Below are 12596 nucleotides of genomic sequence, written 5' to 3'. Positions count from 1 at the left end.
TTGGACATGCCCCACTATATCCAGGTGTCTGAGGGCGGTCTTTGCCACCGCAACTGCTGCAGATGGCTTCCATTTCCTCCCCGTTGCTAGGATCGGAGCAGCACCTCTGACGAATGGATCCCGGGATTCTGTGAGAGTCATTTCCAGCCTTGATTTGGCACATTTGTACTCCTCCACCAGGCTTGAGATTGGTAGGGAGAGGGCTCCGTTGCCATACAGGCCTATGCTGCTAAGGCCTCTCGGCAGTCCAAGCCACTTCCTCACTTGTGCATTCACCAGTCTCTCCAGCCGGTTGGCATGGGACAGTGTGACCTCGTAGATGGAAATTGGCCACATGAGACGGGGCAGCAGCCCAAACTGAAAGCACCACAGCTTCAGCTTCCCAGGGAGAGCAGTGTTGTTGATCTGCTTGAGGCCACTGATTGTATCCTGCCTGAGTTGTTCCACCTGCTTCGAGTCTTTGAGTTCTGCGCTATACCAGCGGCCAAGGCTTTTGATAGGCTTCTCCAGAACTGTTGGTATTGGCTCGTTGTTGACGTGGAACCTCTCATTGGCGAGCTTGCCTTTGACAATGGAGATACTGCGGGACTTGCTGGGTTTAATCTCCATTCGTGCCCATTTGATGTTTCCCTGGAGTTTATCCAGCAGGCGTTTGGTGCATGCGTTTGTTGTTGTTATTGTCGTCATGTCATCCATGTACGCCCTGATTGGAGGAAGACGCAGCCCGCTCTTCAACCGTTCCCCTCCAACGACCCATCGGGATGCTCGAATAATGAGCTCCATTGCCATGGTAAACGCCAGTGGAGAGATGGTGCAGCCCGCCATTATGCCTATCTCGAGGTGCTGCCATGCAGTTGTACTGGCTTGTGCTGTAACACAAAACTGGAGGTCCTGGAAGTAGGCTTTGACCAGCCTTGTGATGCCCTCTGGGACTTGGAAGAAGTTGAACGCTGTCCACAAAATCTCATGAGGCACTGACCCGAAGGCATTGGCAAGATCTAAGAAAACCACATGCAGGTCTTTTTTCTCCTTCTTGGCCGTTTGTACCTGGTGCCAGATAACATTTGTGTGTTCCAGGCATCCTGAGAATCCACTTATCCCTGCCTTCTGCACTGAGGTGTCGACAAAGTTGTTCTTCTGCAAGAATACTGAGAGCCTCTGGGCCACAACACTGAAGAAAATCTTTCCTTCCACATTCAGTAGACTGATCTGGCGGAACTGGTCGATGGTTGAGGAATTCTTCTCTTTGGGAATCAGGATACCTCCTGCCCTTCGCCATGCCTTTGGTATGATTCCCTTTTCCCATGCCACTTTCATTAGCTTCCAGAGATATTTCAAGACGCCTGGACTGTTCTTATATAGCCTGTATGGAACGCCGTTGGGCCCAGGGGCTGAGGCTGTTCTTGCCCGTTTTACTGTGCTCTCAACTTCGCTCCATGTAGGGGGCCTTGTTTCCATCTGGTGCTCAGGTGGTTGGATTGGTGGCATGTCATCCGGAATGCTGGCTGGCACATGCCTCTGGTTGTCGGAGTAGGTCTTCCTCAGGTGCTCCTCTAGTTCCCTTATGGGTACTTTGAGGGTACCCGTTTTCTCCTTGACAAAGAGGTCTTTGACGAACTTGTAGGGATCTCTGTAGAAGGCAGTCCTCGTTCGCTCTTTCTTCTTGTGTTGCTTTCTCAAGCATTCTGCTCTTCGCAGTGTTGCAAGACGCTGCTTGATGTCGGCCTGTAGTGCCTCAAGTCCTTTCCTTTCCACTTCTGTGGCCTTCTTCCACTGTTTTCTCAGGCACCTTCTTTCTTTCACAAGTCTTTCAATCTCTTGTTGTCTCCTGGACTTGAGATGGGCTGATGGTTCCTTCTGTGTCCCATGGTTCTTACTTTTCACCCCAAATCTCTCTGTTCCATAGCTGTAGTAAATGATCTCTCCAATCTTGTCCAGCTTTCTTTCCACGCCCCCTTTCAGACCTTCTAGAAGATGGACAAGGTCTGTGTCAGTGTTTTCCCACTCCTTTTTCTGGCAGGCTTTAGGCCACAAGATTTGAGGCTTCCGTCCATTCATCTTCCTCTCTACTGCTGTCTGTGGCTGGATAGGCTCTGGACTCATGTCCGTTGATGGATCTGTGCTTGGTTGAGCTTCGTCTGGGGTTCTGATACCCTGTGGACTGTGGTGAATATCCTGCCACTGGGCTTCACTCGACTGATTTGCCCTACCTCTGAGGAAGTAGTGGTCAATGCGAGGCACCTCGCTAAGCTCTCTTAGGCACTTTTTCCTGTCCTGGTGGATCTTGAGACCCTTCTCTGATGTTATCTTTTTCCAGCCACAGATGCAGCTTTGTAGCTTGTGTCCTGCCAGTGTTGTTACTCCGTCAACTACCGTGCTGATCATTTGATTCGTTGTCATTTCCGTTCCAGGGTCTGTTACCGTGTGATCCGCCGTTGAGTCATCTTCCGCCCCCGCTCTCGCAGACTCTAGGGGTGTTTTTCCTTTTGAACTTTTCGTAGCCATAGTTGGGTGGAACCAAGTCACTGTGTAGTGAAAGGCTCCTGCCAACACGGGTAGCTAACCCATGCCAGCCCCGTTGGGGTCTGTTCCCTCCTGTCAGCTGTCTCTTCAAGCCGTCACCAGGTCTTTCCCAGGTTGTCAGCTGCCCTTTCGCAGCGGTCACTGGTTTTGACACCAGACATCAGGATTCTTAATAGGACTAGATTAAAATCCCTAAATAATTAGCACAACAATTGACTGAGTGGAGTTGGAGATGTCCTCTTGGGTGGAGTGGAATTTGGCAATGATCACGTGGTGCCACCAGTACGACACATCTTCAGTTGTGGTCCCCGACCTCATTGGGTGTTTCGGCCATTTATCACAAGACACCCTCTGCCGAGGTTGGCCCACCACAGGCTGATCAGGCCTGGGTGTGTGTCGCACGGTGGCACCACATGGTCATTTGGGAGCCCATGTTGGGTCCCTACGTTTCAGCCACAGCCAGTGACTGCTCCGTTCTGCTGCAGTGGACAGTTCTTTAATTGCCTTCCGTTGGGCCTGTCCTCTGATCCCTACTGCCCTCAGGAGCCTTGTGGTGGAGCTGGCTACAAAGCCTCTGCAGCCCACCTCCACTGGCCACACCTTCACGTTCCAGCCCCGCCCCTCTGCTTCGACTGCTAAGTTGGCATACCGCAGCCTCTTCCGTTCGAATGCCTCATCGATGGCCTCCTCCCATGGGACCGTCAGTTCTACGATGAAGACACGCCGGCAGGACTTGGACCAGAGGACTAGGTCTGGGCGCAGGTTGGTCGCTGCAATTTCGGGTGGGAAGGTGAGCCTCTGGCTGAGGTCTACCCGCATTTCCCAATCCCGGGCTGCGTTCAGTGGGCCTGAGTCTGGAGGTGATGGCTTGGTCCGCTGTTTCTCCCCTTCCCGGATGAAGATTGTACAATAAAGTTGAATCTAATCTAAAGTAGCCAAACCTAAAATGTTCAATAATGTTTTGAGCTTGAACTTTGACATAAACTCAACATCATGTGAATTTGTTGACGGGTCTTTTTTTGCCACTGGTTCAGATCAACACAGAGTACCGGTCGGAGTTTGCCCGCTGCCTTGAGTCTCTGTTACTGCTGGGCCAGAGACGCTCCCTGTCCATCACTGGCAGTGTGTCTGGGCTGGGTTTGAGCAACACCAGTGGACTGTAAGTCATATTTCACTCCCAAATTTAACCAGAGATTTGAACTTCAGTGTAAACCATGCATTGATGTTAGTCGAAGATTTGCACCAGATTTTGAGGGGTCTAACCTACGCAGATCTCATGTTAGAATTAGTCTCTATAAGCCGGATCCAATGCATTATTAACGCAACACTTCCATTTGTGTTTCCAGTGTGTCAAAGTACTAGTACCAAACTTCTCATCTCAGTTGATGCTTATACCGCTAAAACATGCTGCGCTGTTGTCCTCAACATACCCTACAATATATTAGGTAGAAATCTGTTGTTAAATCTGTCTGTTGTTCAGTCTGTCTGTTGTTAAATCTGTCTGTTGTTAAATCTGTCTGTTGTTCAGTCTGTCTGTTGTTCAGTCTGTCTGTTGTTCAGTCTGTCTGTTGTTCAGTCTGTCTGTTGTTCAATCTGTCTGTTGTTCAGTCTATCTGTTGCTAAATCTGTCTGTTGTTAAATCTGTCTGTTGTTTAATCTGTCTGTTGTTAAATCTGTCTGTTGTTTAATCTGTCTCTTGTTCAATCTGTCTGTTGTTCAATCTGTCTGTTGTTCAGTCTGTCTGTTGTTCAGTCTGTCTGTTGTTAAATGTGTCTGTTGTTTAATCTGTCTGTTGTTCAGTCTGTCTGTTGTTCAATCTGTCTGTTGTTCAGTCTATCTGTTGTTAAATCTGTCTGTTGTTAAATCTGTCTGTTGTTTAATCTGTCTGTTGTTAAATCTGTCTGTTGTTTAATCTGTCTCTTGTTCAATCTGTCTGTTGTTCAATCTGTCTGTTGTTCAGTCTGTCTGTTGTTCAGTCTGTCTGTTGTTAAATCTGTCTGTTGTTTAATCTGTCTGTTGTTTAATCTGTCTGTTGTTTAATCTGTCTGTTGTTCAATCTGTCTGTTGTTCAGTCTGTCTGTTGTTCAGTCTGTCTGTTGTTCAGTCTGTGCCGTGCTTCTGAGCCGTTGTGTTTCTGGCTCTCTCAGGCTGCAGGCGTCTCTGTCTGGCCCGTGCCACTCCCCTGCGGCCAGCGACATGTCTGTGCTGGGCTCCTCTCTGGTGCGCAGGCCCACTGCCCACCGCTACATCAGCACCAAGGTCCTCCTGGCTGAGGGGGGGGAGACGCCCTTCACCCAGCACTGCCGCAGCTACGAGAGCAGCTACAAGGTCAGAGGAGACCAAAGAAACCTCCCATGGTTCTTCAGTTTAAAGGGGCAATCTGGGAGATTCAAACAAGAACATAAAGTATTCTCCCAAAAGCACCTTTGGGGTAAACAGGTGAGGCAGTGGCGTGGTTAGGCCCTGGGCATCCGGGGCTCGAGCCCCCCTAATGTTTTCTGAATATCCCCGGATCTCCGGACCCTGGGGGGGTGGGGGGATAAGCAAAAAATGAAAAGGTACCGCATCGCCGTCGATTTAGTGCAAAGCTACCACCCGTCAATCAAAAACTACCCCCCCCCCCCCCCCCCGTTGACGAATTGTGGGCTGGGCTAAGACCCTAACAACGGCGCTGAGGTGAGGGATGGGTCTCAGATACATAGACGGAGCTATGGATACAAGGACTGACCACCCATCAGATCTAAGTGATGGTTTTATCCATGTTTTGATGCTATACAGCAGGGGTCGGCAATAGGCGGCCCGTGGGCCATTGCTGGCCCATCACCAATAATATTTGGCCCAGCAGATTATTTTGAGAATCCACTTTTTTTTTCTTTTACAATATCGGACCGACAGTCCCACATATAGCGCCTATAATGTCAGAATAGAGAATCTACCTCCACCTGAATAATGCTTATTGTACTTTTATCCATGTTGAGAGTGAATGACAGAGGGACAGACAATCAGGCAGCGGGGTGCACCGAAGCGCACTGACGCTGAACCCCTCATAGTGAATCATAAGTAGGTGGACAACGCGTGGTACTGAAATAGCCGACATGCTGTGTGTGGTTTGAAAAAAATAACACCAGCTCAGTAAATCATTCTAACGTAATGTTTACGTATATGTGACTGCAACACACATATGAACAGTAACAAAGCATATTCAGTTTAATTTTCTGAAAAACATTGACAACAAAATCGGCGCAAACCCCCCCCCGCAGAATCCGCTTGATCATGGTGGTGCATAGACCTGAAACGACAGAGCAAACACGCTATTACTAATAGTATTAGGGATAATAATTACAATGAGCCATTCATTCATTCAAAATATACAAAATACAATTAGGTTATTAAATACAATAACGACAGGCTTGGTACTCACTTAATGTGAAAAGTGGCATCTCTCCCATCGGTCACTATTTGCTCCGCAGGCAGTTCTCAAGGTTTTTATGCATCAATCGATTCCTCTCGTGCGTCTTTATCGCATTCATTGACGAAAAGGACGACTCGCATGTATAGAAAGGGAACATTGTGAGCACGTAAAATGTGAGTCTCATAACGGCTTTGCATTGATGAAACGAGGTAGGATGAACGTATAGTTCGCTGTCCATTCCTGTTTGCCCTGTTTTCACCGTCAACTTTCGCCTTTAGACCTTTGGAGAGTGACATTATGTTTCTCTTGCTAGCTAGCAGGTTAAATGTTTAGCTAACTTCACCCGGCACGCAAACAACCAATCCAATAATAATGTGATCTTGTCTGGGAGGAGGGGCATTAATTATCAGAATAAAACGATGTTAAATCATTATTAGAATAAGTTAGGCTGCGCTACATCGTCAGTCCACACATAAAAAATATGGAAAAGGGTGAAACTACGTTTCAACGTTGTTGAGAATCACAACACAAACTCGCTAGTCACGCCAAAATACTGCAACGCAATGGATTGGACTGCTAACTAGTTAACTATAACACTACTTTACATTGTTAGCAGGCTCACAAAACAAGCTGTGTTAGTTGACTAGCGATGTGTACATTTTTCGAAAGAAGAAGGGTTAGGGTTAGAAGAAGTCAAAGCATTAGAACGTGTCACATTTTTTAACAATCAATTACTTAAATTAGCCTTTGATTATGCTCGGGCCCGCCATCTAGTGGCAACATTTTTTTGGGCCCGAGGCCAAACTTAATTGCCGACCCCTGCTATACAGTGTCTGTTTACAATTACATCGTTTACGAACAACAGAGTAAATCAAGCATATATTGTGAGTTCTGATGGGGTACGATAGTTGAACTAAGCTGGTGAAGCATTTATAAGTTATAATCGTCAAGAGTCATTGTTTATATATCATAGATGTAAAAGGTAAAAAATGGACGGACAGTACTGATCCCAGATCACCCTTTTGAATGCTTTTCAACAACAGGCCGTAATATTTCCTACAATTTTATATAATGAAATACACTGTATATACCCCTTGATTTAATATATGACACATCACTAGTCAACTAACACAGCTTGTTTTGTGAGCCTTCTAACAATGTAAAGTAGTGTTAACTAGTTAATAGTTAACTAGGTAGCAGTGGGGGTTACTCACCCAATCCATTTCGTTGTAGTGTTTTCGCTTGACTAGCGAGTTTGTGTTGTGATACTCAACAACGTTGAAACGTAGTTCCGTGTTTCAAAAGAAAAGTCTGAACATTTTGATTGGTTGTCGACATGCGGACCAAATGATCAGACTGTGTCACATACAGTTAGGTCCGTAAATATTTGGACAGTGACACAATTTCCATAATTTTGGCTCTGTACGCCACCACAATGGACTTGAAATGAAACAATCGAGATGTAATTGAAGTGTAGACTTGCAGCTTTAATTCAAGGGGTTGAACAAAAATATTGTATGAAATATTTAGGAATTGCAACCATTTTTATACACAGTCCCCTATTTTCAGGAGCTCAAAAGTAATTGGACAAATTAACATAATCATAAATAAAATGTAAATTTGTAATACTTTGTCGAGGATCCTTTGCAGGCAATGACTGCCTGAAGTCTGGAACCCATGGACATCACCAAATGCTGGGTTTCCTCCTTTGTGATGCTTTACCAAGCCTTTACTGCAGCTGTCTTCAGTTGTTGTTTGTTCGTGGGTCTTTCTGCCTTTAGTTTTGTCTTCAGCAAGTGAAAGACATGCTCAATCGGGTTGAGATCAGGTGATTGACTCAGCCATTGCAGAATATTCCAATTCTTTGCCTTAAAAAACTCCTGGGTTGCTTACGCAGTATGTTTTGGGTCATTGTCCATCTGTATTGTGAAGCGCCATTCAATCAACTTTGCTGAATTTGTCTGAATCTGAGCAGACAGAATATCCCTAAACACTTCAGAATTCATCCGTCTGCTTCTGTCTTCTGTCACATCATCAATAAACAATAGTGACCCAGTGCCATTGGAAGCCATGCATGCCCATGCCATCACACTGCCTCCAAGGTGTTTTACAGATGATGTGGTAAGCGTCGGATCATGAGCCTTCCAAGCCTTATCCATACTTTTTTATTCCCATCATTCTGGTACAGGTTGATCTGAGTTTCATCTGTCCAAGGAATGCTCTTCCCGAACAGGGCTGGCTTTTTTAGATATTTTTTGGCAAAGTCTAATCTGGCCTTTCTATTCTTGAGGCTTATGAATGGCTTGCACCTTGTGGTGAACCCTCTGTATTTGTTCATGTGAAGTCTTCTCTTTATGGTACACTTGGATAATGATATGCCTACCTCCTGGAGACTGTTCTTCACTTGGCTGGATGTTGTGAAGGGGTTTTTCTTTACCATTTTCATTTACCATTACCTTAATTGATAAAGAAATAATGAAGGAATAGCCCACACTGGCCCATGAAACAGCTTTTGAGTCAATTGTCCAATTACTTTTGGTCCCTTGAAAAAGAGGGAGCTACATATTAAAGAGCTGTAATTCCTAAACCCTTCCTTCAATTTGGATGTGAATACCCTTACCTTAAAGCTGAGAGTCTGAACTTTAAGCCCATATTCATTATATAACTGTAACTTGAAGATGTTTTGGTAAACAGCTAAAATTACAAAAAGTCTGTCTGTGTCCAAATACAGTATATATGGACCTAACTGTATGTGTGCACAGTAGACCGTGGTGCTAGACCACTGGACTACACCAGGCCACGGTACTGGTACCAGACCATTGGACCAGCCCCAGGCCATGTATACCCCATGATTTAGAAGATAATGCCTTGAAGAGGTGGGTAGAACTGACTTCATACGTGGCTCTGAACAGATGCTGCAGATGGCCATTCAGCAGCTGAAGGACCAGATGCAGGAGACTCACAGGGACCTGACCAAGCACCACTCCCTGATCAGGACGGACACCATGGGAGAGATCCTGGAGCACGCGCTGAAGATGGACAGGCAGATCTTGTCAGAGTACACCACGGTGGAGCTCCTGAGGGCCATGTTTGAGGAGGTAGGGGCCAGAGGAACTCTCTCATGGATTACATATCCATCTCTTAAAAAAAAATAAAAAAAATCTCTTTTGATCTAGAACAATAGACTTACATACAGTTATTTTACAATAGGAATGTGTTATATGGATTACTGTTTTTCACATACACCGTGTACAAAAGTAACAGTGTAATAGATATCAAACTACTCTGTCTTCTCTAACGGCTCGTCTCCGTTGTGGGAACACTCGTCTAGATCTGGGAGGAGACCTTCCAGAGGGTCGCAAATGAACAAGCCATATATGAAGGTAATGGAGGTGGTTGTGTTTGGTCTGTTCGCTCCCTGAGAGAGATGGGGTCAGACGGTGTACTTGACGTGTCCCTTCTGTCTCCAGCACAGCTTCACGATCTGATGCAGCTCAAACAAGAGAACGGCTACCTGACCACCATAGCCCGCCAGATCGGTCCCTACATCCACTCCATCGCCAAGGTGAAGGAACGTCTCGAGCCAAGGTACTGGAGCGCATCAACTTAGAACTCCATATCCCAGAATACAACAGCATTCTTACATAGGTCTAGTCTAACGGGACTGAATGGCAAATGTACAACTAATGCTGTCGTAGGGTTCCCCTGTTCCCCTGTATCCAACTGGGTAACTTGAGATTTCTAGTAGTAACACAGGTTTCCCAGTCGGAAAATACAAGTTTACGCATTTCAGAGGGGTACTTGAATGCAGAAATTGCTGACCCCCCTAGCCCCTTGTGGATCTGATAGAATTGGATAGGTATAAGCAAGGTGGGAGCAAGTTGGAGCTACTACCATCTGACTTACACCTATCCCATTCTACTACCATCTGACTTAGGCCCAATCCCGATTATCTTTTCTACCACTTCGGATCGTTTTGGAGTGCCACTCGCTTTGGAGCCAAGGCCTCCGAACAGAGCCACAAGACGTAGTGGTTCCCCTATGAAATGGGACAACCCTTCAAGACTGATACGTCATCAGTATCGTAGAAAAGCATTGACGCTCGCGATTCATTCACAACTTAAGTTTTACGCTATCAATCGATCAAACAAGTCATCAAATAAAAAAGAACAATGCTTCATTATCAGACCATGACAGAATAAGCTCTAACCTGTGCTCCTATCCTGCCAGTCTGCACTGATATAGGACAACAGTTCAACAACTTCGCGGCTGAACTTAAGTAAAATTTACGGCGTCATATACCATCAAAGGGAAACATGAAAAAATGCATGAGTTACAGATTTATTTTTATGACGTTCCGAAATCCGATGTGACAGGAACGGTGGAGAAACAGCCGCTGTCCACTGCATTAATTAACTACATGAGACTTGATGAGTCTCCCGCTCACTGCCCTCCATCAAAAATGGCACATCCATCGATAATATTACATAATAACAACTGCTCGGATTAGATTGCCGGTTCGCGCCTGTCATGCACATATCAGCCTAACGTTAGACTTTACTTTAAATATGTCTACCATCATCCGCTGTCAAACACCACAGGTAATAATTTATTTCTAAATAAACATGATTGTACATCTCTGAAATCGCGCACCGATGTATTTCTATGGGGAAGGCTGTGCTTGACACTTCCATTGGACTGACGCCGGCGCCTGTGACAAACGTGCAGATATGAGTGCTCCGGTGTCCTGCTTTGGTAGTCTAATGGAAGTGATCAGGTACGAGTCCTCTACTGCTAAACCCGAGCGCGCTGGACTGTGGAACTTTCTATGTTAAGCATAGGCACAGCACCTCGGCATAACAGCAATTTTTTTGTTATGCTTGTTGTAAAGAAAAGGTCTATAATGCATTGAAATGACATTAGTAGGTGTCATATGCCATCAGACATGGAAATATGTCATATGGGCGACTGTCGTCCACAAATCAGCCTGTAACGTTAGACACAGCACCTCGACATAAAAGCGATTTTTTTGTTATGCTTGTTAAAGAAAAGGTCTATAATGCATTGAAATTACATTAAACTAAGATAATAAGATGGTTATCATAATTTTTCTAATCTTTATTAATAAGTAATTACAGAAAAAGTAAATGACATGTTCCGTATTAACTAGAGCGAAATCAGAGCGAAATCATTTCTGTAGATGATTCGCAATGCTTTCTGGGGCGAAGGGTTATGGCTCCGAATAAAACGTCCCCCACGAATTTCTCCAAACGGAGCCGTGGATAGCCCTCCCCAAAGGTGTGAAAACGGAGCCGGAGGGGTGAATTGGGTTTCACCCTTACACATATCCCATTCTACTACCATCTGACTTACACATATCCCATTCTACTACCATCTGACTTACACATATCCCATTCTACTACCATCTGACTTACACCTATCCCATTCTACTACCATCTGACTTACACATCCCATTCTACTACCCTCTGAATTACACATCCCATTCTACTACCATCTGACTTACACCTATCCCATTCTACTACCATCTGACTTACACCTATCCCATTCTACTACCATCTCACTTAACGCCTATCCCATTCTACTACCATTTGACTTACCGGTACACATATCCCATTCTACTACCATTTGACTTACACATATCCCATTCTACTACCATCTCACTTACACCTATCCCATTCTACTACCATCTCACTTACGCCTATCCCATTCTACTACCATCTCACTTACGCCTATCCCATTCTTTCAACGGGGTAGAGACTAGCAGTTGTTTCTAGGCTAGAATAACTAAAATTCTAACTAAAATTTGGTTAAACATAAATAAACCAAATTTTCAATCAAATAAAATGATTTTGCAAGATGTACTGGTGAACAGATTATGCCTTTTTCAATTTGACCACAGACTAAAGGAGGCTAAAGAGCTGAAAGACGACCGCACAGAAGCTATGCTAAAGATCTACGAGGACAGCACTATGGACACTGACACACAGCTCAGCAGGTAACGCTGAACCTGTCTGAAAAAAAATTATGACTAAATACAACACCCTGCAGGAAGAGAGGAGTCACTGTCTGTCTGCATCACCTCAGCAGGAATGAGCTGAACGTTCCCACAGACGACCACCGCGCCCTCAACAACCTCTCTGAGGACGCCGCCCTCAAGGATTTCTATTGGCCAGGGAAGCAGAAGAACACAGCAGAGACAGCCAACTGGATGGACCTGCCGCTCTAACTTGGCAGCACTTTCAATGGTCTAACGAAGGCCAAAGAAAGCACCCATAAAGTTTTATTTAGTCGCAACAAGGACAGCATTCAAGCGCTCAGGCTATGCCACAACGCCTGGTATCCATTCGCAAACTTTGCTTGAGAAAGCTGATAAAGTAGCATGTTATCTATTTAAAATGTGACTCTGATTCTAAATGGTAGACGAACTGCATGTGAATAATAGCGTGCCCATTGATACTTTGCGCTTCGTGCCAGATAGTGCTCCCAATGTGTTTCTTTGCCTCAAGTGGGGTCAAGGTGCATATACAGTGCTGCTTGAAAATATGTGAACACCTTGTGCAATTAGATTTTTTGTGTGTTTTTACCATGAAATCTTTATTTAATCAGAACCAGTTTTTATTATCTGACATAGCAGGTTTAT

At 45.2% G+C, this 12596-nt stretch overlaps 1 protein-coding gene across 1 annotated transcript in view; it reads left to right on the top strand.

Moving 5' to 3' along the window:
• The window catches only part of rnf207b (ring finger protein 207b), a gene marked incomplete at both ends in the record, with an annotated part of 38478 nt that extends 26296 nt beyond the window's left edge, over window positions 1-12182 (top strand). Inside the window, 7 exons of the mRNA XM_080534327.1 lie at window positions 3558-3682; window positions 4671-4851; window positions 8848-9033; window positions 9267-9318; window positions 9406-9523; window positions 11856-11951; window positions 12041-12182. Coding sequence (XP_080390453.1) covers window positions 3558-3682; window positions 4671-4851; window positions 8848-9033; window positions 9267-9318; window positions 9406-9523; window positions 11856-11951; window positions 12041-12182 — 900 coding nt within the window. The remainder of the gene's footprint in view (window positions 1-3557; window positions 3683-4670; window positions 4852-8847; window positions 9034-9266; window positions 9319-9405; window positions 9524-11855; window positions 11952-12040) is intronic.
• Window positions 12183-12596: the final 414 nt, after the last annotated feature.

Source organism: Nansenia antarctica, assembly GCF_963989245.1.
Source record: "Nansenia antarctica genome assembly, chromosome: 6".
Lineage (NCBI taxonomy): Eukaryota > Metazoa > Chordata > Actinopteri > Argentiniformes > Microstomatidae > Nansenia > Nansenia antarctica.
This window is presented reverse-complemented; position numbering and strand designations above follow the sequence as displayed.